This window comes from Alligator mississippiensis, chromosome 3 (assembly GCF_030867095.1).
Source record: "Alligator mississippiensis isolate rAllMis1 chromosome 3, rAllMis1, whole genome shotgun sequence".
Classification (NCBI taxonomy): domain Eukaryota; kingdom Metazoa; phylum Chordata; order Crocodylia; family Alligatoridae; genus Alligator; species Alligator mississippiensis.
Genome location: NC_081826.1, coordinates 22,761,407 through 22,787,720, shown reverse-complemented (window position 1 = coordinate 22,787,720; position 26,314 = coordinate 22,761,407). Strand labels below are relative to the sequence as shown.

At 43.4% G+C, this 26,314-nt stretch overlaps 1 protein-coding gene across 3 annotated transcripts in view; it reads left to right on the top strand.

Moving 5' to 3' along the window:
- The first annotated feature begins 343 nt into the window (after window positions 1–343).
- The window catches only part of COL14A1 (collagen type XIV alpha 1 chain), a 178,614-nt gene continuing 152,643 nt past the window's right edge, over window positions 344–26,314 (top strand). For 2 of the 3 annotated variants that reach the window (XM_019495705.2, XM_019495706.2), the window contains exons 1-5: window positions 344–449; window positions 5,238–5,358; window positions 12,861–12,977; window positions 20,184–20,327; window positions 24,252–24,341. In XM_019495705.2, the coding sequence (XP_019351250.1) occupies window positions 5,262–5,358; window positions 12,861–12,977; window positions 20,184–20,327; window positions 24,252–24,341 (448 nt within the window). In that variant the 5' untranslated portion in view covers window positions 344–449; window positions 5,238–5,261. The remainder of the gene's footprint in view (window positions 450–5,237; window positions 5,359–12,860; window positions 12,978–20,183; window positions 20,328–24,251; window positions 24,342–26,314) is intronic. The other variant, XM_019495707.2, reaches the window with a different exon arrangement.

Sequence of the window (26,314 nt, the reverse complement as noted above, 5' to 3'; positions counted from 1 at the left end):
CCAGGGGCACGGCATCACAACCAGCACATGGACGGGACACCAAGCCCCGCGAAGTCCCAGGACACTGCCCGGTGAAGTCTCCTGCTTCCTGGCCAGGTTGCAGCACCTGCAACTGGGGGGAAGCTGTTGAAAATGCCCCGCCTGCCACGTCCCGTTGGGGCACTCAAGGCTGTTGCCATTGCCAAGCTGCCCGGCTCCGTCCCCGTCCCCGTCCCCGTTCCCGTCCCTCCCGGCACCTGCAGCCCGGAGCGGAGCGGGCGGAGGAGCCGGGAGGGGGAGCGGGAGCTGTCAGCATCGCCCGTGCCTCGCTGCCTCCCCACCCCTTCCACCTTCCGCGATATAAGCGGCCGCCTCCTCCCTCCGCCCCGTCCCCAGCGCACCCGGGCGCAGGCGGCGGCGGCAGCCTCGGAGGAGCGAGCCCCCGCGTCCGCCCGCCCCGCGCGCTGCAGGTGGGTTGGGAGCCCGCGCAGGGAAGCGCCTCGCGGGGGAGGTGGCGGCAGCTCGGGGCCCTAACCCTAACCCTAACCCTAGCACTAACCCTCCCCTCTGCCGCCCTCCCTGCGGCTGGCGGGATGCGGGGAAGGGGCTGCTGTGCACAGCCTGGCGCATGAAGGGAGCAGGGGGAGGTGGAGGGAAGTGGGGGACTCGCCAGGCCCGGAGGCAGGGCCAGGCACCGGCGCGGGCGCACCAGGACAGGCAGGGCAGGGCGCCTGGAGCTAGTGAAAATAATGATGGTGATTATCACTATCTCTGGCAAAGGGTGTGTGTGTGTGGGGGGGGGGGATACTAAAAGTTGGCCCAGGGCTGCCAGGAGTCCAGGTGCGGTGCTGGCGGGAGGTGTCCAGGACACGAGTGACGGGTGCCTCCTGAATCTGGGGGGGCCCTGTCGGCCCTGTCAGGGGGGCACCAGCCCTGCCGACGCCAACAGTGTCAGCCATTGGGGGGGGTACGTGCACCCCCATGGACACCTACCAGTATGGTCCAGGAAGAGGTTGGACAGCCGCATGCACGGGGTGATGTAGGCATAGCTTTGCCCCCGTTCTGCTGTGGGTATTTCCCTGGCTTTGGGGCTTTGCTGGTTTCCCCCCCTTTTTGCTACATGTTTCAGGGTGTTTTTAAGCCTCCTTCAGAGGCACTGGGTGTTGGCAACTGGGGTGTGCCAGTGGAACCAATGCTGCTGGGACCAAAGCTGGAGGTTCCTGGATAGAGGGCCTTGCCCCTCCACTCAGGTCAGACTAGTTATCATATTTGGGTTCAGGAAGGGATTTTACTTTGTGGTCACATTGGTATGGATGGCAGGGAGGGGGTCACCTTCTTCTGCAGTGGGGGTGCAGCCTGCTACCCCAGATCTCTTGAGTGTATACTGACAGTATTTCATAGAAGCAGGATGCTGGCTGCCACGGTTCCTCAGTTTTATCCATGGCAGGTTTGGGTGATAGGTCCATGTTGTGTCAGGGTTGACAGTATTCTTATGTAGCGTGCTGTTTAGATTATGGTTTATATGGGATGGTTAGGATGGGGATGATCCTGCCTCAGATAGGGAAAGGGGTTAGATTAGGGGACCTCTGGAGGTCCCTTTCACCCCTGCTTCTCTGTGGGTGGAAATAGACCTTATTTGACCTCTCATTTGTGCTGTTTAAAAAAGTTGAACTGGAAGGGTAGGGGCCCTGGTACATGTCTGCTATACACCATCAAATCAGGAGGAGGTGGAGGAAACTTTTATTTATTTTTTTCAAACAGCTAACCAAAGCATTCAAATTGCAGGACTTGTGCTTCTAGTTGGGGAGGGGGAGGGGGATGAGTCATTAATTACTATGATACATAGTGGGAGGCTAATGACAGCGCACAGACAGTAAAATAAGTTTTTGGAGACTGTTGGGGACAAAATTTTGGTGAATGAAGAAGCCAACTAGTGGGAAGCTCTTCTTGGTATGCTGCTTATAAATAGGGAGGAATATGTGAGTATCTGAAGGTGGAAGGTTACGTAAGTGCTAGTGATTATGAGAGTTCATGAACCTAAGGAAAGTAAAGAAGGAGATCAGCAGAGTAGAAGCATTGGCGCTCAGACAAGCAAACTTAAAAAAACTCAATGGAAGGAAAGTTGAAAGGCAAAAAGGGAAAAAGGAGTCCAAGATAGCTGGTTGCACCTTAGATACAGTGTTAAGGGCAAAAAAGCATGTTATCTGCATGAAGGAAGGACCAGAAAGACAGTAAGAGACCTCTTGGCTGAACAATATACTCATCAAGCACTTGAAACTTAAAGATTCTCAAAAACTGGAAACTTGTCTGTATTCCTCAGCATGAGTGAAGCACAGGCACGAAGGGAGAAATTCAGGAAGGCCAAAGCAGAAATTGAGATACAGCTAGCAAGGGATATAAGGCCTGAACAACACCAAAACAAAAAAATCTTTGACTCAGCTAGAAGTAAGACTAATACCGAAGAATGTATAGGTCCCTCAGTGAATGGGAGGGGAAGTTTTGTAATGGATGATGAAGTGAAAGAATGGCATGTTTATTGTCTTTTTTTTTACTTCAGTCTTCACGAAAAAAGCCAATTGTACTTGTCATCTGATAACTAGCAGCAAGGGATGGGGTGAGGGGAGAGGGTTAAACAGTCTAGAGTAAGAAAAGACCAGTTAGGGTGTGTCCAGATGGGTGCAGATGTGTGGTGTTTGGTACCACAGACTGGTTTCTAGCATTGCATACACCACACATGAAGGCATTCCCTGCACTGCTAATTTGAAGCATGGCGGGGTTTTGACACCTGGAGATCGTGGTGTCAAAAAACCCCATGCCTTAAAAAGCAGGGCGGTGCACGTGGCACCGCTGGAAACTGGAGCCTGGCTGCCTGGAGCCACACTCCAGCTGCCGGCCTGGCTCCGTGCTGCCGGATTGCCACAGCTGCAGCCCCCAGACACACTCAGGACCCCAAGTAAGGCTGCTGGGGCCAACCCTCTCTACCCTACCCAGGGAAATGTGCTGTACACCAGAGTGCATGTGCATGGATGTTTCCTGGGGACAAGCAGCAGTGGTACATATTGTGCTGCTGCTCTTTGTCCCTAGGGAAACGCATGTTCCCACCCATGGGAATGTGCCCTTAGAGATTACTAAACCAAGCTTAATGTTTTTTACATAGTCCTAAACTATTCCAGGAATTGGCTGAGGGAATTGTAGAACCATTTGTTATTGGCTTCGAGAACTCTAGGATGTCACATTAGGTTCCAGAAGATCAGAAAAGAGCAAATATCCTTAAGAAAAGAGGATGACCCAGGTTGTCTGCATTTGTCAAGAGTAGTCAGGTTGGTGAAGCCTGACTTCTTTCTGTGACATGGTACTGGGCTTTGAAAATAGGAAACACCAATGGATATGATGTATCTCAATTTAACAAGGCTTTTAACACTATCTTTCATGATATTCTCAATAGCACGCTAAGGAAATGCCTAGATGAAAGCACTGTAAGGTGGATGTGTAACTGGTTGGGTCTTTGTGCTAAAAGAGTAGCCATCAATGGCTCATTGTCTTAACTAGAAGGAGGTATCAAGTGGGGCTTTCTAGGAGTCTACTGAATTGGGTACTGTTTAATTTCTTCATTAATAACTTGGAGGATGGAATTGTATGCATATTAGTAGTTTTGCAGTTGACATTTATGTGGGTGGAGTTGCAACCATTTTGGAGGATAGTATTTGAATTTAAAAAGATTTTGATAAACTGGAAACAGTCTGCAATTCAAAAGTCAAATGCATTTAGGATGGAAAAATCAAATGCACGAATTGGGGAATGACTTGTTAAGCTTCAGTACTGCAGAAAAAAGATGTGGGTGTTCATAGTGGACTACAAGCTGAATATAAGTCACGTATATACTATTGCAAAAAAAAAAATGCAAAGCATACTGATATGAATAAACAGAAGTGTTGCCTGAAATTCAGAAGAAGTGATCCTTCCGCTCTATTTGACACTAATGAGGCCTCACATCTAGTACCATGTCCAATTTTGGCCACCACATTTCAAGAAAGACATGGACAATTGGAAAGAGATCAGAGAAGAGTATAACAGTGATTTGAGGTCTAAGACACATGACTTCACTTTCAAGGAAAGGCTGGAAGAATTTGGATTGCCTCGTCTGGAGAAGATGTGCATTGAAGAAGGGAGGGGAATGGATGTGTTAGCGGTAATCTTCAAACATATAAGAAGTCTTTATAGAGACAGTGGCAATAGACTCTTCTCAGTCTCCACAGAAGATAGGACAAGAAGTCTTAAATTCTGACAACAAGCTTGCTTAATAACTATTCTCCAACCATTCGGGTTGGTCTAATAAAAGATATCAGATTCACCCAAGGAACCTTGTCTGCCTAAATTCTGACAAGAAATAGGTTTGACTTTTTAACAGAGAGGGTAGCTAATAATTACAACATTACTGGGAGAGGTTGTGGAATCTCAATTATTGGAAATGTTTAAGAGCGAGTTTGCTGAGCATTTGGCTGGGATGGGTTAGACGGAGATTAACTTGCCTTGAGCAGGGAGTTTTACTGAATGTCCTCCTGAGGTCTCTTCCAGCCCTGTTTTCCTATGATTCTATAACAAACTCAAAATAATCTGGGTGCAAAAGAGATATCAGGTTTTAGTTTTTACTGTAGTAAGTATTGTCCCAGAACTCCCATCTCTGATGCTTTGTTACTGTACTGGGCAGCACTGGTGTGTATTACATGCCATGATATTCACAGGAATGCTCGTAATTTGGTCCCAGCCAGTGGTGTTCTCTTTAAACATACTATGGAACCAGGGTGTTTTTGTTTGATATATGGTAGGGTCTGCTCTTCATAATTTCTCTGTTTATTATCCACAGAATACTAGTCATAGTTTCATATGGGGGGCAGGTTTTTAAAATTGCTTACCATGCTAAACAAGTTAAACTTAGGGCACTTTGGAAACCTGTTCCCGGCTTTTAATCACATGGGCTCCAGTCATTTCTCTGGAAGGATTTGAGATTGGCTGTTGCTTTGCCAAAATACAGCTTTGGAGAAAGAAAGAAATTCTCAAATGGTTCTGCACCCTTTTCAAGTGAAATGTGCTGTAGCTACTAAATGGATTTTGCTAATGAAATGTTGGCCCCATTGAAGTTAATGGCAAAATTCCCTTTTCTGTTGATGGAACTAGGGTTTCACCCTTTGAGTCTCATTTAAAGTGAATGCCCTAGATGTCTGTGCTTGATAATTTATTTCTGTTCTGTTTGTTTGTAGGCTTGGTGATACGGCACTTACCAAATGAAAAGAATGGTTTGTCAATACAAGAGAGAGAGCTGGGTGCTCTTGGCATTTTTAACAGTTGCCGCTCATTTCATCAGCTGTGCCCAGAGTCAAGGTAACTGATATATGAGAAAATAATGGTATTCTTTTCTGTGGGTTTTTGGGGTGGACAGGGGGTAGGTCACTTTAGCTTAATAATGGCTTTATATTTCAAGCATGAAACAGAATTTTCCCTTTACAAGCAAGCTGATCCAATATTATTACAATCAATAGGGGTTCTGTTATTAAATTCCCAGGGAGCAGAATCAAGATCTAGTTTTCCTGGCTTGTTTACACACAGGTAGTGAAGTGTAGCATCTTGGAAAGAAACTTGGTAGTTGAGCTGTATAGGATGGATATCTGCAAACAGATTCAGGAAGCATTTTCAGTTTTATTAGCTGTAAATATTGAATGTTGCTCTTGCTAGTAAAGACACAGATGGTTCTTCACTGGGATGTTAATCATGCATAGAAAACATATCACTGCTTTGTAGGAACAGTATCTAATATAACATTGCATACAGGGCTCACTGGGATGCTCTTTCTCAGCCATTCCTTGACAATTTGTGTTTGTTTTGTGCATATGTCCCATGCATGGCTAGTAAAAAGATGCTGTTGATGTTGCTTAAAAATTCTCCTACATGGTCTTGACAGTCATTTGAGTTCTAGAGAAGTCTGTGCTACTGTTCTTCCTCCCAGGTCAATTTTTTTGAGTGAATAAAAAAAAGCAAAGGTTCATCATGGACTATTAACACCTCTGACTCAAGGTTATGCAGACATTTTCTCCCCTGTGTAAAAGGGGGCCTTAGCCTTTTATACTGGGATGAGTATTGAATTTTTATGTTTAGAGCAAGGTAGTTAGATGTGTTAGTCTGAAGTCAGTCAGAAGGCACCTTTATAGACTCAATAAATGAAATGTAGCACGAGCTTTTGTGAATCCAGGCTCACTTCATCAGATGCTGTATATTTATTACTGAATGTGTACAAAACAGCAGTAGATAAGCAGAGGCTGTCCTAGGGGTAGGACATGTGGTGTCAGAGAAGCTTGGTTAAGAGGTATGAATGCTCCTAGCAACATTGTTCCCCCTAATGTTTGCAGATGCTTGGAGGAATTGTGCTTTTCTGGGGACTGTAGAGCACCACTGAGTATCTCCGTTCAGAGAGATTTGGAGAGTGTTCGCATTGATATTTATTGTGTATATTGCAAGGAAAAAGGAATAAAGAAATTTTTTTCCCTGTGCCCTTCTCCAAACGGTCAGTGCACCAGTCTTAGATAGAATTTGATTCCCAAATATTTCTGACTTAATGAGTCAATAAAAGGAAGCATGTGGATAAGCTCAGGCCTGCATATTTAACCCCGCACACAGATAATTTGCCATATACATATGGTGTTTTCAAAGAACCAAGGATATTTGGAGAGGAGCAGGGTAATGTCTTCTATCAGATTAGACAAGGTTATCTAAAATCTCTCCCAACTTGCAGCTGGTCCAATAAAAGATATCCCCAAAATATCCTTGTCTCTTGAATTCTTCCTGGACCATTCTAACTAAAACATCACTCCAGCACTACCACAATATGGTATTTTTAAGCCATTTTATGCATTCAGACCCATTGAAATGATATCAAAGTAAGATGTGTCAATTCCTTAAACAGCTTTGAAAATAAAAACCATAATGCAAGCAAGAAGGTGGTAATCAGGGTTTCTTCCACACAAGGAGGAGAAACATTTTTCTGCTCCACTTACAGCAATAACATGTCATCTGAAGTCCTTTGTCAACTGCTTCCTGTAATAAGTTATTCATTTTCTCCACTCAGGTAACAGTGACTGACTGCCTGGTTACAAATACAAGGCTAACAGTGTATTTGAGTGATTTAGATAAGTAACACATCATATTAATGTTCAGGGAAAAATGGGGGGTTCAGTCTAACCCAGTGGTGCCCAGTTTATGGTCTGTAGGCCCCCAAGAAGACTGGGTCAAGCCTGAGGCACAGGGATTCAGCAGCAAGCAGCTTGGTCCAGCATGTCCAAAGGCCCTCTGCCATGCTGCTGTCCTTTCTGCAGCCCTTAGGCAGGCACAGTTTACCAGAAGTAAGCTCTCTTCCTCTTGTCCCTCCCCTTCCGCTGGCATTGGCACCCACCTCCTGCCCTCCCCTTCTTGGAGAGTGGGGTGGTGGCCAGTGGTGCAGCTGGGTGGCAAGTACCTGGTCTGCTGCTTTAAAAGGGTGAGATCCACTGGTCTAGCCTATATGCCTTCCCCCAACAAGGATGCTCTGAAGAAATGTTAATTGACTTCTTAGAAAGAGCGAGTGTATTTGCAAGGTTTGGCTCTACACTTGAAGGTAAATGTCCACGTGGTGCTGATGGACACCGTTTGGCTGAGGTGCTGATTTGAAAGACCATGCCGACTGTGACTTCTGTTGAGTCATTGCTCCCATTTTACACACCTGATCACAAATTATCCATTTGTCATGTTTTACTGGTCCCTGACATTTTAGATCTTTATTTTCAGATTTTAACCTCTTCAGCCTTTTTTTGCATTTGAGTTACCTGTTTTATCTGATGTGTTGACTTCCAAATCCTACAATATCTTCTCTGTTCTCATTCAGTTAGATTGGGACCTTTTCTTGCTTAATGTAAACGTTACTTAAAAGATAAGAAACTTCCATTTGTTTTAAGGTTTTTATTAAAAAACAAGGTTTCTCACATCACTATATAAATGGCTGAAGAAAATGTCTGCTATCATTGGTGTTCCTATATATACATATAGTACACATGCATAGTACATATAGTACATATGCTTCGATGCTAAGAATTACCTTTATATGCAAAGGATGGTCGTTGTGATTTCTGTAAAGTGCTAATATAATTACTGGTCAATTTTAATGGATGATTAACCTTTGTTCAAGTTGATCAAGATTTCAATATAATATCTAATATAAAATTAGGTGCTAAAAGGTGCAATTACTATTCTCAACTCAAAAAAACTTGTGTTAAGAGGTGCCAGTGGAACACTGAATTCTTCAAAACACCTTCTCTGTTTGTCTGCAATGTAATGTATTTGGGACACTAACAAAAATAACTGATTGTTATATAGCTGCAAAAATCAAAACCTTGAACTTGTCTTTAGCCTCTTTTGGGTGATTGCTTTAATGTTGCTGATGGCCACTCACTTGTGCATTCCTGTAAAATCACTTAACAAGCTCTAGCTACTGATTTTTTTTTTATCCATTAACTGACTCAGATTGGATTCATTTTTTTTTTCTTTCTGCAAGAAGTGAGAATTTTGTTCAACAGATAATAAAAGTCCACAGAAATAAAGATTGCTTCCTCAGGTTGGTGACCATGTAGTAATTCCCATCAATCTTTTTTGTTGTTTGTCCAAGTATTAGATTTTAACGTCCTTAGTTTATATGTCCTTATCTGTGCCTGAACCTTAGTCTTTGCATAACCAAGACATAGTTAACTTCTTTGGTTTTTTTTTTACCAATTCTTCTTCTCACCTATATTGATTCTTTTTTGGACATCTCTTTTCTACCCATTCCATATATGCACAAAAATAAACTAGCTGGCAAAGATTTCTGCGTTATGCAAAGACTCTTCTGGCACAGTTGTTCTAGTCTATCACATTGTAGTTCTATAGTAAATGCCAACCACTTTGGTGACTGTCCTTCTTTGCTTGTTGTCAGACATGTGACTGGTTTTGTAAGGGGGCTTCAGAAGTTTACTCGGTTTGGTGATGGCTAATTCCACGTAGGTCAGAGCTATGCCTCTGGAAAGTGCTCTTAAACCTGTCAGACATGAGAAAAAATGGTGTTCAGAGACTTTTTTTTCCCCTCTCCTTGATTTTATAGGATATGCCTTTTTGTATTTGTATTTTTGGTTATGATTAGATTTTGTGCTTTGCCAGTGATCCCTATAAAATGTGGATCATTTTTTGCATTAAATATTATCATTGTTTCAAAGACTCTTTTTTTCCCCAAAAGCACCAGCAAATGAATACTAAAAGGAATTGCATATTTTCATGAGTTGCTATACATCATTTGTTATTCTAGGTTCATTCAGCTCTGATTTAAGTCTGTTTGTGAGCTATACATAAATCATTCTGAGTCTTGAGAATGAATTAAAGGCTGTAATCTGTAACTATCAGTTGCTTGCCTTTTAAAATTTTACCTTAGCTTCAGTTACTGTATTACAGTTGCTGTAGACAGAATATTCCTGCAGTACCTTGCCCAGAGCAATACTTCACACTTGATTATTTCACCAGAAAAAAATGAGGGCCAAATTTTCAAAGAATTGGTTGCATGCAGGGAGTGGAACTTGTAGATGCTCATTCTCTTGGAACTGATGAAACCTGGGAAAGTAACTTAAAAGACTAGCAGCAAGACTGTATTCAAGCTGGTACCCCTCTAAGTGGAGTTAAGTGCCTATGTACAATTCTGTTCTGCCCTGTTAAAGTTTTGGAAATCCATTTTGTAGAACGCTGTGGCTGCGTTTACATGAATGGCGGACTGTGCAGTTGTTACTGTGCAGTCATTTAGTGCTTGCATAAGCACTTGCTGGTTTTATTGTGTGCATCCCCACATAGATTTCTTCAGACGCTACTGCACAACAGCAATGAGCTAATGCACAGTAGCTCGTTACTACTGCTCAGTAGTGTCACATCATGGTTAGTGCCTGCCAATGGTGCTGTATAACAAGCTACACAGTAGCGTCTTGTATAAATGCACCTAGTGTGTGCATCTACATGTGCAATTCACACATAGCAATAAACTGTGGAACAGTTTGCACCAGAGTTTATTTCTCCTGGGTGCGTGTTAACTCATGCGCCTGGGACCACAGCACCTTGAGCTTGGCCAGAACAGGCCAGCTGGCAGCGGGTCCAGGTGGATCAGCCTGCTAGCCCAGTGCTGCTCCACCCCAGATCAATGTACTACAGAGGGGCTGACTTGACCACAAGGGTGCTGCACTGTAGAGCTAGCTGGCAGGTAGCCCCCACATTGTAGCACCCTCATGCTCCAGCCAGCCCCAGTCATCATCTAAATGTGTGTTTTGGCATACTAAACTCTGCCATAGGATAATACTTGTCCTAGACAGTACTATTCTACAGTAGAGTTAGTTAATTTACTACACCCTAATAGGGGTGCATGTATAAACAGTGATGCTTTACTGCGGAGCTAATTAGTCAACTGCAGTAAAGCACACATGTAGATGCACCCAGTTATCTCATCCTTAAGACAATGTCTCTGCCTCCCCGTCCTCCCCCCAGCACTCCCCCCCAACCCCCAAGGAAGAGAACCCACTTACCTTCTGCATTACCTGTTTTTTCAGTGACTTAAGCAAGGTAGAAGTGTATTGCATTTAGGTACGTAAGTCCACTTATGTGCCTAATTGATACAGTAGAATCTGGCTGCAGGTCTGAGCAGATAATGCCCAGTGTGGATGCACTGTTTGGGTGTATAGTCAATGCAGCAGTTCTGAGAAGGTTTTTCAGGATGCCAAGCTGGTCTGCTACCCCACTGTCTGTGTCCTATACTTCCCAGTTTCTCCCTCTTTATATCCCCGTGAACTCTGACGTCTTGAGAACAGCTGGGGAGTCACTAAACTGGCCTGGGATCTTCCATATTCTGTGTCTGTCCCCTAAGACCCAGTCCTTTTAAGCTAAAGTTCCACCAAGGCTGTGCTCTGCTTTGTTATAGTAGGCTTATAGTATTATTAGGCTGGGTGCAACTCAATACAAGCTAGTGAGAAGGGGGATTTTTTGACTGATGTTTTTATAACATCAAAACATTATAATTTTAGGGTGTTTTATACTGTTCAAAGGTTAACGTTAAAAAAAAAACACACAAAAACACTAGCTGAGGGAAAGAGTCAGGTTTGGTATGAAAGCCCATGGGAAACAGGTCATTCATTGATATACACAGGACATGAGATGTGAAAATTCTCAGAGAGAACCAGAAACCCCACCCCTGCTAGTCCAGGCCCTTGGCTAGTGTAACCTGTAGTGTCTTCATGGGAGAGTTGAAAGGCTTGGGTGGAGTCTGGGCTGAACTATTCTGCTGTGCATGCTAGTGCTCAACACATCCTTGATACCTAGAAGGAAATACCACAGCAGAAGGGAGATATTAGTTTGGTGTGTGAATTGGGATGAGAAACCATGGGTTTGTGTCAAAACCAATTAAAAAAAGAAAATGTTATTAGACCTCTGAACTTTTAAAGGGTACGTGCCACCCAGAGCTCTGCCTACCCATATATTTGTGGTGTACCCTGGACTTTCAGGCCAAAAGGCAATAAGAACAGGCCACCCTTGGTTGCCACATCCATTTGCAGTTGGATTGACAGCTGAGTTTTACAAACAGGACTACGCTAACTGTTGAACTGAGCCATTTGGATGGATGTAACTTTTAGCAGGTGCACCAGCCATTTAAAGATAACAGTCTTTATAAATGGCACCTGCTTTAGGCTTCATATGTATAGGTTTGGATGCTATGTTTCAGCTGCTGCAAGACGGCTCACTTTAGTGGATCTCTTGCTTGGATCACTAATGTGGACCACTAGCATATTTATGCTATAGTTTATGCTATAACTCAGCACACTTAGCAGAGAATATGTTGGGCAAAAGGCTATGTGCATGAGGCTGCCTTGATGTGGCACCCCTGCCAGCCCCTCTCCTCCCTGCTTAGTCACCTCAGAGACAGTGGTGGAATTTCTGCTTGATCCTGGACACCCAAACTTTGCCTGCCTCTCTCTTTCCATTGAGTCCATGCTGCTGCTGCTGCAACAACTGTTCTTTTGACCTACAGCAGATTGCAGGGTAGCCAATAAAGGCCAACTTCCCCTACAATACTTGGAATGTCTTTGTCTCAATCTTGACTAGCTTATGAACATCCAAGTTGGCCTTGTTGGGCCCAGGGCAGTTCTGATGTATGCATAGCTCTCAGGCCATGCCCACAACCTGATGATTTTGCATGTTCTTTCTTGCAGCTCTGCACATACCCACCACCCCTTTTAAAAACCCTGCCATTTCTTGTCTTTCTCTCACAGTCAAAACCGTATGTGCACAGCAGGACGTTCGTGCCCACACAAGCCTTTGAAAATTTGGCCCTGTGTGACTTAAATAACACCTTCACACCCTGTCCGTATAACATTAGGGATAAGACCATAATGTAAGGCTTTGTCATCAGTTAAGCAAGAAGGGAAATTTTAGTTTTACTATGTTTTACAAAGAGCATTTTGTATTACTGGCTTTGCTTGCTAAACCAGAACTTTAACACCTAACACCATGTGTCTTTTTGTCCCTTGGTAATGAGGATTTTTAATAGATAAATAGATCTAAAAGGTATGTCTTGGGTGAAAAAAATAATGCACTTTTGGGCTTAATGTCATTTTACAAACTAATATACTGATTCATGTGACATTTGAAATAACTTGCATCCTTTTGTGTCATTAAAATTTTGTGCGTCTGTCTACCTGTACTTGTTTGTGTACTCCTTAACATTTTACATAAAAGCAGTTTTTTTTTAAATGAACTTTTCTTTTATTTTTAAATTAAGACCTTTCTCAATTTTTTTTCCCTTACAGTGGCTCCACCAACAAGACTAAGATATAATGTAGTTACTCCTGACAGTGTACAGATTTCATGGAAAGCCCCTAAGGGGCAATTTATCGGATATAAACTTCTTGTCACTCCAACTTCAGGTAAAAAGAATAACATTTGTTTGTCAACATGCTTCCTTACTTGAGTTTGGCAACCTGGACAGCAGCTTCTTGTTTCTTGTTATTGATCTTGCTCTACATGATTGGAAAACGGAGCAAGGTCTAGACAAGAGGTGCTCTGTCTGTTTTTGGGATGGGTAGGGAGGGGGGCAGACAGATCCATCTTGCCACAGTGTGGCTGGAGGCCAGTTTGATGCAGGTAACTTGTCTAGGGTGTCTGTGGGGATATCATCTGCTGCTTCATCCAGTCTAGAGGCCTCTGGTTCTCTCTCTGGGCCTCTCTTTCCCTGTTCTTTCTGTGGGACATAAGGAAGTGGAAAACACACAAGAAAAGTCTGTAGGGAGGAGGTTTGCGTGGTTTGGTGGGAGTTTTGGACAATCAGAGAAAGAGGTGAATTAAAAGCAATTAAATTCTAATAGCTTATGGAGCCATGAAAAATTCACACAAGCTGAAGATCTGCCCTGAATGCCCAGTGTTTTAGTGAGCCTTATTATAGCTCTTCCCCAGTAACTTCCTGCTGAAAGGAAAGGGTTTTAATCTGTGGTACTAATGGAACACAAAACAAATGATTGCCAGTACTAAGAGAACAACCATATTTACTTGCATTCCCCATGTACTTTTCCCCCAAAATCAGTCTTCCAAAATTGTGGTGCATACCTTTAAGCAGGGAGCTGATTTTCTTTGGAATAAAATTATGACAACTGTGGGCGTGTTTACACTTGTGCTTTTAATGCGCAGCACACTATTTTACTGTGCTTTAAAGCATCATGTAAAAAAGCATGATATTGTGCTAAAGTACAGTAAAATAGTCAACTGTGCATTAAGCATCACTAAAAAGGTGTCCAAATGTGCTCCTGTGCATTAGCATAGCCTAATACACATGAATTTAGTATCTGACATTGTAGGTACTATATGTAATGTGCATTATTAGAAAAGAAGCATTAATGCACATGTAGACATGCCTACTGTGTTGCAAAATGGCTGCCAGCTTCCCTCTCAGCAAGCAAACAGGAGGGGTGGAGTCCAGGGTTAATCCCTTCACACCTCCTCTTATCATTTGACAACACAACCCCTCCAGGGAAAAGGCCAGCTCCTGGCCATGACTGGAAAAAATAGTATCCTCCCCTTCATTTTGCCTTCTAAAACCAAAGTGCATATCTTATTTGGGATGATGTGATCTGAGAGAAAATACAGAAAATTATAGTCCATGTAAAAGGGGTTGTTTGCAGACAAACCTGACGTTGTTTCATTATAATCTGCTAATATTTTAGCTGAAAAATATGTAGTGATAGTTTTAAAGCAGCTGTAATAATTTCTGGATGAGAAAACATTATAGATTCTTCTTTTCCCTTCCCATTTTTTTATTGTTGCGTTTACCTAACCTAAGCCAGTTTTTCAACCTTAAGATGAACAGACAAGTAGCATATGGAACCAATCAACATATGCCAAAACCTACAGACCAACAGAAGCTACAATGATGTGTGACATGAAGCAGTTTAAGTCAGTCATTCTGCTAGAGGTATTAACTTCCAAAGGGATGAATGGTAGCCAAGTCAGATGGGCAAAACAAGAAAAGTTCTTGTAGCTGGAAAGCAAATCTGCATTATTAGCCAGCTTAAGATGTAATGAGGCCTAATAAACTTTTATCATTGGAGTAATTTGCAGCATGCAACATCCAACATTTGTATATCCAATTAAACATTTTAGTAGGGCCCAATCTAGTAGCAGCGTGTAAGTGAACACAGAAGGAAATGAACTGAGCCCTAGCAGGTAGGGCTGAATAGAATATACTGTTTGTTGATTTCATAGATGTTAGGGTTGGAAGGGACCTTGAAGATCATCAGGTCCAGCCCCCTGCCCCAGGGGCAGGAACCTAGCTAGGGTCAAAGGATCCCAGCAAGATAAACATCCAAACGTTTCTTGAGTGAGTCCATAGTAGGTGCCTGCACCAGTTCTGGAGGGAGTCTATTCCAGGTCTTGGGGGCTCGGACAGTAAAGATACTTTTTCTTATGTCCAACCTAAAACGGTCTTGGAGTAGTTTACGACCATTGATCCTTGTTTTCCCTTGGGGCGCTCTGGTGAACAGACTTTCTCCCAGATCCTGATACACACCCCTTATGTACTTATAAGCAGCCACCAGGTCCCCCCTGAGCCTGCACTTTTCCAGGCTGAAGAGTCCCATGGCTCTCAGCCTCTCTTCAAAAGGCCTATTCTCTTTCCTCTGATCATGCTCGTGGCTCTCCTATGGACTGTCTCAAGCTTCTTGACATCCTTCTTGAATTGTGGAGCCCAGAACTAAATGCAGTACTCCAGCTGTGGCCTCACCAAGGCCAAGTACAGCGGGAGGATGACATCCTGAGATTTGCTTGAGAAGCATCTATGGATGCAAGCCAGAGTATTGTTTGCTTTACCAGCTGAAACATCACATTGGAGGCTCATGTTCATCTTGTGGTCAGTCATGACCCCCAAGTCTCCTTCAGCAGTGGTGCTAGCAAGCGTAGCACTGCTGAGCCTATAAGCATGCTCTGGGTTTTTTTTCCCCGAGGTGGAGTACCTTACATTTGTCGATATTGAACATCATCAGGTTTTTATCCACCCACTTACTGAGTTTATCCATGTCAGCCTGGATCACTAACCTGTCCTCAGGTGTGGATGCCATGCCCCAAAGTTTAGTGTCATCGGCGAACTTAGCCAGTGCGCTTCTAACACCAATGTCCACATCACTGATAAAGATGTTGAAGAGAACTGGTCCAAGGACAGAGCTTTGTGGGATGCCACTGGTCATGGAACACCATAATAATTCGCTGCTATTGACCACTACTCTCTGGGTCCAACCTCGGAGCCAATTTCTCAGCCATCGGACTGTGGTGTAGCTGAGGCCACAGTTGGCCAAATTTTCCTTGAGGAGGTCATGAGACACCAGATCAAAAGCTTTTTTAAAGTCCTAATCCAGTCTCTTACTCTTTTTCTCCATGTCCTGGACTTGAGGCTTGGAAACAGTGTTGTTACATATACAAAATTACGGATGTCAAATGCCTCATTAGCAGGCATTGGATCATTTTGGGGTAAAGCCATTAGGCCAGGAGTTGGCAACCCCTAACATGCATGCCAGAGTGTAGCACATAAAGCCATTTTGCTTGGCACGCCACAGCCAGCCCAGGCTCTGGGCAGGCCCCTGCTGCTGGCCATGGACTCCAGGCTGCTGGCAGCAGGCAGCAGGGAGGCTGCAAGCATTTGCACCGGGGTCCATGGAGCCCATGCTTGGCTTGTTGCTGGCAGCAGGTGCATGTGTGCCTTGGGTGGATGGTGGGGAAAGGGCTGGGGCTGCCTTGCCACAACAAGGCTCGGGTCTCTTGTGGTTTCCCTGCCATCCACCCCTGGCATGCACCCCGGGTCTCTTACAAGTTGAGGTTGTGAGGGTTTTTGGCACTCTGCCCAAAAACATTGCCAACCCCCGCGTTATTAGGCCATTCCTTTATTCTGGCTGTACCTGCTTTCTCCCGTACACATGTGCCCCAGTGCAGAGTTGAAGGAATGTTGTTCTGAAGTCTGCACTCTGCAGAGACCCTGCTCTAAAGGAATACTGCTGCAAGGTGGTCTCAGGTAGAAGCCTCCAACAGCTCTGCATCATGGCTTTTTGTTGATTTGCAGGAAATGGGATGGGATAAATAAGTTAGGTTTCAAATGATCCCTACTGATAGTCTTTGTTTTTTAAAGATTCATTAATGACCGATTGCACAGTGGTGGCTTTCCAGAGGCTGTGTTGCTTGTGTAGACATACCGAAGCTAGATTTAAACTTATTAGCTTGGGTACTGCTAGCACTCTTGCAGTGATAGCCTGGAGTTCACTGTGGCTAAAAACAGACAGTCAAAAAGCCCAGTCAAAAAGCTGAATCAATTCAGTCTTCATGGGTTAGTCTAAGCTGAGTAGATTGAACCAATAAGTGAGTGAACAGACATTCACTTTTGATTCCAGAATTGCAGCCATGTGCCTGCAGTAGGCCAGACCAGAAGCTGGGGGGAACTAGGGCATGGCTTCCTGCTCAGCTGGAGCAGACAGCTTGGGCCAAGGCTAGCCTGCTCACCCTGCAAGAGGAGGTTTGTGGGAAAGGTGCAAAGCACTGTGGGATGCTGGGGACTGTGAGTTAACTTTAATCTGGAAGGGATCTGGGACAAAGTTTAGTAAACTAATGCAACCTAAATTAAACCTAAGTCTGATACTGCATCCATCCATCCATCCAGGTTTATCTTAAACCAGTTTTGGCCATTTTCTGTTGTGTTACAGATTTGAACTGGTTTCTGATCACTTATACTGGTTTATGTGTAATTTCTGTCCCTAACCTGTGGGTTTAACCCTCTGATTATATGCTCAAATTGTCTGTGGCTTTTGCAGCCAGTGCTGAATTCCATGCTGTGGAAGTTACATTGCTAGCTGTATCTGTGGAAGCTATTTTAAATCTGGTGGAGGTACGACTCATTAAGCTGCAGTAACAGTGGCAAGTGCAGTGGTGACATACCTGACTTGACAGCCATCATATATTCAAAACTTCAGAGCACTTAAACTCAAGCCTGTGAAGTGTAGCAACAGAAGGCTAGATACAGTTAAGATCAGCTAGATTGCACTTAGCCAGTGAAAGCTTTGCAGAACTCTTGCTCTGCAGAGATTCTGGATAAAGCAACTCTTCCTCTGAGTTCCTGTCTCTCCAGCTAGTGTGAGACTTATTAAGCATTCAGTATTTTCTAGAGGGAAGCCTCCAACTCTTTCAGCCCACACAGTTTGCTTGAAAATTGCACTTTCTCTCTCCCTTTTTATTTTTAAGGATAGTGCAGAAATCCCAGACCCAGGGTATGATCTCAAACATCCAGGCAAAGCCTATAGGAATTTGCATTTGGGTTTTGCCACAATCAGCAGGTCCACATTTGAGATCAGCGGAGGGACCTTTACTAAAGCCTGACAGCTAAAACAAACTCCCTTTTAATACATCCTTTCCCATTTAATATGTTCTGTATGCATTTTAAAAGGTGGCAAAATTGTTCCAAACCACTTACACGGGGCTTACTTCTTGCCACCACTTGCATTGGGAGCAGGCCCAGAAATGTCAGCTGACTTGTTACAGTTGATTAATGCTGAAATTTTTCTTTTTAGGTTTGGGGTTTATACTGCTGCCAGCTTTCCTTCCTCCCTCCCCACAGTTACTCACTTGCCTGTCTCTTGTCTGGTGTTCCTTTCACTTCATTCCTAATGATCTAAGTCATAGACCTAATGCTCTTGAGGTTTGTGTGCCTCTGATTCATTTCACAGTTAAGCTGATCATTTTTCTGGTTCTGTCCACCTGAAAACTGTCTCATCTTTCTATGGCCAACTGTACCGAACTAACTCCCATATTTCCACTTTCTAACTCATACCATCAACCAGAAATTCAGTCTTGCTGCATGTAACAGGGCAGCCAGTGTCTGTTTTTTAAGAAGGAACAGTCAGCCCTGTTGAGAGAGCCCAGCTGCGCAGCATTTGGATAAGCAGGGAGTGCCTGTTGGGAGCTTTAAAAGCTCCCCAAAGAGTAATTGGAGGAAGCACATTGTGAATAGAGCAGCTTGCCATACACCCAGCATGAGAACAAAAGGGGCTCCACTCCTTGTGTCTGGGACAGGACAGAAGGAATTGGGTTTGGTGTATTTCAAGATGCTGCTTTACTTGGGACCCCCTCAGGGAGCAAATCTCTCTCCCAGCTTTCCTCAAAGCTTTTTTCCTTCTCTGGGGAGGTGATGCAGTTGGTGGGGTAGGGGTGTGTTGTGAGTAGTGGGATCTGCATATGCTTCCCTCTCCTACATACAGAAATAATAGTCAGTGAAACCCCTGTGCCTCCATGTACCTAGTGTGGCTTCTTGTTTCTTGGCTGGTTTCAACTAGGCCTGTGTGAAGTGGATAGCATTCACTTTGGATTCAGCTGATTCAAATCACTGTCCTGAATTGATTGGAGATTCAGAAGCAGCTGAAATCACCCGTTTGCTCTCTCAGCTCTGGCAATGATTGCTGTGCCCACCCTGGCTCCCAGCACTTTGGTGGGAAAAAAAGCCCTGACTCAGCAGGTGCTGCATGGCAGGGGTAATCCCTGCTGCCCCCCACTGCCCCATGCTGCAGGGGGGGGCTGAGCCTTCTGATTCCCCCCCCCCCCCCCCCCAGTCCTCCCCATGACTGCCCTGCCTGCCCCAGCTCTGGCCCTTTTAAGAAAAAAATAAAAAGAAGAAAAAGCCCTGTACTCACCGGTTCCAGCCTGGCCAGGGGGGATCTCTACTGCCCCACGCTGCATGGGGGCCTCTTCCACAGGGGGGAGGGGTCAGGGGGCTCGTGCAGAGCCCCCCATGCAGTGGGGGGCAGTGGAAATTGCCTCCCCACCTGGCAGCACCCAGCAAGTTGGGCTTTTTTTTTAAGCACTGGGAGCTGGGGTAGGCGGGGCAGCCATGGGAGGGGCTGGGGGAGGGGGCTGGCAGGGGGCCCCCATGGTCCCCTCCCCCCTTCTCCAGCCCCTTCTCCCCTACCCTCCTACTTACAGGCTCTGAATCTGGCTCTAGCTCCCTAATGTAGTGGGCAGGGACTGCCCAAATCATCGAAGCTCTCCAAATCTTTTGTGAGGATTCAGAGAGCTTCGAATCAATTTGGACCTTTTTATTGGTCCCCTGATTCAATTCGGATTTGGAGATTCAGCCACCAAATCTCCTCAAAATCGAATCAGCACCCGAAGCTTCGCACAGCTCTAGTCTCAATTATCCAACTCCATGAAGGTTGAATGTAGGTCATCTCAACTATCTACAAAGCAGAGCAATAGTTATACCCTTCTCAAACCTACCCCACTGGACCCTCTCTCTAAATACAATTCTTCGGCTGTTTGTTCATCTAAAATATCCCTTTTTGCTTCATTACCTTTTTCTAAGGTGTAACATAAACAGATAATGTCCCTTAGGACTATCCCTTGAGGTTTCTGGATATCAGGCTACCTGGGATGGCCATCTCCTGGCTGCCATTATTGAGGAGGTTAGATGTGTGACAGCCAGCAGTGACTTCTTTGCAGTCCCTATTTTGGTTAAGGTCTAGATTCAAGGGATCTAAGATGTGGACAATGTGACTGTTCAATTTACGTCATTATCTTACTGTTTGCTACTTACCTTACATCTTTTTGTTTCATTGCAGGTGGAAAAACCAATCAGTTAACTCTTCAAAACAGTGCTACCAAAGCAATTATTCAAGGTCTTATTCCAGATCAAACATACTCACTTCAGATTATTGCATTCAGTAAAGACCAGGAGAGCAAGCCAGCCCAAGGCCAATTTCGAAGTATGTATCTTAACACGTATGTTTGTTTCTGGTATTCATGTACAATTCAAAATGCGTAGACTGAACAGGTAGCTAGTAAAAGCAGTTCTGTTTGGGAGGTGCAAACAAGAGAGGGGTGGTTGTGTTTATGGAAATCCAGTAGTATTCATGGTGTAAACAGACACATGTCCTTTGCCTTGAGCAGAGTTATGCCAGATAAAGGGGTGATTTTTATCTGACTTGTTGTACAAGATCTACTTAACAAGGATTCCAAAACTAAAGGAAAGAGCCCTAAACACCTAACTCACCTAACTTTCTCCTTTCCCTTATAAAACTTAGCTAGCACTCAGTGAAGGCAATCAGTCATCAATGGAAGGAAAAGAGAGGGAAAGGGAACTCATATACCCACATGGATGATAATTTTTTTATTTCTTTTTCTCTCCAATGGGTTTCCATTGGACTTTTTTAAGAGACGCCAGCTGGTATAAATATGCCCAGCTCTGTTTACTTTGCACCTGTGCCAATGTACACCAGTCGAGCATCTGACCTAATATATTCAGCCAATTATTCTGCAGTCCTCAGACAAACCGATACCAAAATGGATCAATGTATTTTCTGTCCAAGAAAGTGATTGGTTAGGAGAATATTTTGCCCTGACTTGCACCTCCAACTACTAAATTACAATCTTGTCCAGAGAGAGCTGTTCTATGCAGCCCAAGACCAGAGAGCTTGGGAATGGGGGAGGGAGGAGGGTAGTAAATTTTCCTGAATTTCTTTGCCACAAAACACTGGCTATGAAGATACTAATACCCAAGGATGCTTGTGCAACAGGTTACTCTACCTGTAATAGGTCTGCGAATCTCACTAGCTCTAACTGCTAGACCACACTTTGATCCTAGGCAGCACATGGCAGTGACTGGTTGATCTAGAGTCAATATCAAGTCCTTCTAGCTATTCACCAGTGCGGCTGCCTCTGTTTACTGTTTTAAATACAACTCTGGTTGGGAACCCACAAAACCACAAATTACTTTAGCATTAAAGGGAGTCTATGGAATAACTACTTGAGCTACTGTAATATTAGCTGTGGGCTTGCTTTCTTGCTTTCCTTCCTAGTTCTATTCCACAGGAAAAATGGATCTGGCAGGGGTTACATTCTATTTAAAACAATTTCTTTAGCTGCTACGTGTTTTTACTGGCAGCAGCAAGACTTGAGTCCTATTTGACAGTATAATGAATTGTCTGAATGAAGCAGATACAATGAGAATGCAAATATTTCCTTCTCCTCTTCCTCTCTCTCTCTCTCTCTTTTTTTTTCTTTCTTTTTTAATCCTGTATTTTCATAGTTTAACACTTCTCAACAAGGTGGTCACTAATTCTTGAAATGGGGGAGGATAAAATAAGCCCAGGGCAAGGAGAAAACTAATAAAGAAATTGCAGATGTGTTGGAGTTATAACTGATATCTAAGGAAAGCCCTTTTCAAGCCTTCAGGCTTAACTGTCTGGAGTAATGTTGCCGTTAAGATGGTTATCTTTTCTTCTAGCATGATTTGTAAGCTATATGAAATAGTTAGTATCCTATTAACACAAGCTTTATACAGGGAGCTTTGTCCTTTAAAAGGCAGTTCTAACAGAGGTACTTTATTTGTTTCATCATCATGCGACTAAGTAAAGGGCAAATTAAATTAATTCATTCCACATATCAGAATTTGTCAGAATTACATGGCAATATAGGTTTCCAACACCTAATAATGAGAGTTATATATTCAGCACTGGGCGGCTAGTCCTGCTGATAGATGTCAGTCTCCTTAACCATTTTCTGAACATTTAGTGCTGACTTTAATGCTCTTATTTTGCTGAATCATGAGGTCTTCCTGTATATTTTTTTTTATTATAGCACAACTCCTTTTAGTGGGGAGCTTGTCTAAGCAAGGTTTGAGTCTGAAGGGGTTTGAGGACTGAGTCACCAGGTGCTGGCTGAACTGTAACCCTGCTCATTATGATCTCAGTCTGCCCTGGGGAAGGGATGGTGTATTGCTCATAGTGTAGAAAACCAAAAAAACCTTGCATCTCTGAATTCCAGTCTCCTCAGCTTGCTGCAAGGGGACAGTAATCTACTGCTGGTAGAGGTGCCAAAGATGGTATTCTGTTTTTGCACCAGCTGAGCTGCTCTGGCCAGTGTGTTAGGAAGGAGCCAGGGCTCCATTTACCTTTTTTTCCTGCATCCATGTGTTCTGGGGGAGCGGAGCTATGGCTGCTCTTCTCCCCACTACACTGGACCCAAAGTTATGAGTTGAAGTGGTTGGGAGTACACAGGCTTGTGCTCTTCTTACTCTCCCTTTATAAAGAATGGGACAACGGACTTGTAATTCTATATTGGACTGGAACACACAACCAGATTTTAAATTCTTAGCTCTGTTACCCTCCATGTTTGGATGAATTGCTTAAATCTCTCTCCTTGGTTTCCCTTTTATAAAGCAGGGTGAACATTTCTTCTACCTTTACTCTTGTGCCTGTCTGTTTATATAGGATGTTATACAGACACTTTACAACATAACATGACAGACTAGCCTTGTCCCAATGAGACTCTGTTGTTGTTGGGCCATAAGCACTGCAGCAGCATCCCTCACTTAGTAAGGCTCAGAGGTATCGCTAACGACTCTGCAGGCTGCCTAATTGTTGACGCCAACTAGAACCTCTCAGAATTGTTTTTCTAGAACAGCAATTCTCAACGAGGGTGCTGTAGCACCTTGGGGTGCCACCATATCTTTTGAAGAGTGCTGCAAGATACAATGAAATGAGCTAGGTGTGATATGTTAAGCAGATAAGTGCAGCCTCAGGCTTGTCCCTACCTGGCTCTTTTTCCCCCTCTTCCCCTCCCCTCCCCTCCCACCTGTCTGCACCCTGCAAGGAGGTAAGCAATATAATATACGCATTTGTTTTGAAATAGGGTGACACTCGATTCACAAAAGTTTTGGACAGTATCTGAAGTCCAGTAAGAGCAAAGCATTAGCACCCCCCCCCCCCCGAAAAAGAAAAAAGGTGGAGAACTACTGTTCTAGAAACGTTTGTTCTGACAGTGATATTGCCATACTTTCTTGTTAGGTACAGTGGTGTAGTCAAAAACCCCAAACCAATGCCTGGATTACTGATTAGGATCAGTCCAAATTCTGCCTGGTGGTGATGTGAGGTGGAGGAAAGCATAAAGAACTTTCCCTCCTAACCCTTGGGGCACAGATAAAATTTTATCCCTTCCCCACTACAAAATCCTGAGTTGTGAAGTACCCTGCCATAGGCAGGTATGCTCTATGTGCCTTGTTGCAAAGGACATGCCCTGTGGAATGAAAATTTTAGGAGTCATCAAATAACCAAGCAAATAATGGCCTTGACCACCCTTCATCTCCATAATATTGGAGACCCTATCTTCCCAATTTGTTTAACCCATGTAAGGCCCAGGAACAATTAAAGTCTGAGACCTGTTCTTGCCTTATTACATGTCCGGTGCCCTGAAGGAGTGGGCCAAGAAATGAAGTCTAAACTGCACCTCCATGGAGTGATACTAGATCTGGCACATAGCTGCTAGATGCCAGAAGGTTCAGACAAGAATTGTGCCTAGCTGTTTCCTTCCTGTCTCAAACTAGACTTGTTTAATTCACTGCCCTCCCCCCACCTGAGTCTTAAATCTCTGGAGACTCTCTTCAATTTGAGCTTGAATGCTGAAGCCTGTGTGGGGAGCCTTTCTTGGATGAGGAATTGCTCTTGATGAATGCTGTGGTGATGTGGACATCTGTCCATATTCACCTAAGGACAAGGCTGAGTTAAAAATGGTTGTGACCAAAGGAAACCGCACAAAAATTGCATGAAGTTTCCATTCCATCTGGAGGAGGAATGTATGCATGCCTTTTTCAATGTACCTCATCTTTGACATACTTCTTCTTATCTCCACAGTTAAAGATATAGAGAAAAAGAAGGAAACATCAAGTAAATCCAAGGTCAAGGATAAAGAAAACTTAAACGGGAGTAAACCATCACCAGCAGGTCAGATCATCAAAACAGTGTGGTGATAGCATGCTAATAGCCAGTTTGTGTATTTAACTCTGCCATCGCAGATGCTTTTCTTCACTACAGATACATGAAGACTTCATTTGTTTTCTGAGAGAGGTGCCAGCACTAATTATAGTAATTCAATATAAGCAAAAGGTCAGTTTACTTTAACAAAGGCATTGGGAATTAACTGTACTAAAAAGTACAGTTCGTGAACTAAAACGTTTTTTAGTTCACGATTTGTTACAGCTTTTAGATGGTCAAAAACTAGTCAACGTGACATTTGAACCTTCATAAAACAGATCATTTTGCTTGTTTTTTTCTTTCCCCCTCCTCTGCCCCCAATATACATGCATGCACATGCACACACGCACAAACATGCATGCCTATACACACTTCTTTTTAATCCTTCAATATTCAGCATAGCAGTAGTTAGCTGTGTTCGTTTCTGAAGTGCCACACTGCCCTACCTTCTGCCTGACTTCAGACTAACTGATTCATTTAGTTCTGAATAGAACCATTCATCACATCTGACAAAGTAGGTTGTTGCCTGTGAAAGCTTGTGCCTCTTTGAACCTGTTAGCTTCTAAGGTGCCACCCTGCCCTACTTTCTATTCAGCATAATGTGAATATGTTAGTGTCAGAATGACTTTCATATCTGCAGTTGACATAACACATTTCATACAGGTATGATTTTTACTTTAGAGGCTATTTTTAATAATGTATGTAATCTGCATTACTGTGCACTTCTATGTAAAATGACCAGATATATGTGTAAAAATGGTGGGACTTACGTAAGCAAACACTTGTACAATTTTTAGAAAGAATGATTCTTTGTAGATTGACAAAATGAAATGCAGCATACTTCTTGTGAAATGCTACCTTGCTATTAGAAATAAATGTTTCCAGGACAGATGGTACTGGTATTTACAAGAAAATCCATATTGGTATTTAGCACACAACATAGTTTCTATTTTAAAATTTAGAGTACTCTCTCCTTTCTGAAATAATATTTGAAGGCAATTATTCCTTTAAACAGTTATTTGTGATATGTGGAACAAGTGGGGGTCAGGAATAGCTGGATGTGACCTCAAATAATCTTTCAGCAATAAGTAAATATCTTCAAGGCCCACAGATATCCAATGGCATTTTACTCTGTACACTGGCAATACAAGGATTATGGTCCAAAGCTCATTGAAGTCAATGGGAATCCTAGCACAGCTGATATGATTTGGTTTGTATAGGGTCATTCATTCATTCATTGTAATCTTGCATGTTCAATGTGTGGAAATATACTAACATGTGCTGTACAATAAGTGTAAGTTTCGTCCGTTGACGTACTGCGGATGTCTGACATAAGGTGTATGAAAATGACTAAGTTCAGGAAAATGGACATGTTTAGGAAAGGAAAATATAATTTATAAATTATTTCTTTTCTCCTTAGTGAAAGGGACAAGAAGTAGAAGTCTGTAGAGGGAAAAAGTGAGCCTGTAATAAGATTTAAAGAAAAGTGTTCTTGGCACAGAGAGAAATTGCTTGCTAGAGTATGGGACAGAACTTGTGCTGCTTTCAGGGAGGCAAGGAGCATGGGAAGAAATGTGTGGTGAAGCTGGCAGGAAAAAAGCTGTGTCCTGTGTTCTGCCCTTCAGGCTTTACATCCTTTATTTGTAGATTCTTTCTTTAATTATTTAGATCTGTGCAAGTAATGGACATATGGCATTTCTGAATATGAAAATAGAAGTGTGCTCATTTGCTAATAGAACAGCAAAAAAAAATCTGTCTTGTTTTAGAGTTGCTTTCTGTAGCAACTCTCCTAGAATGGTAGCGTGCTAGAGCAAGTAAAACTTCCCACCATTGTAACGCTTTTACAAAACTGATAAGCTATTTATTGCTAGTTTTATTTTGTATAGTTCCATTCCTTAACTTCAAGTAATAGTTGGATAATATGAAGATATCCAGTATATTGC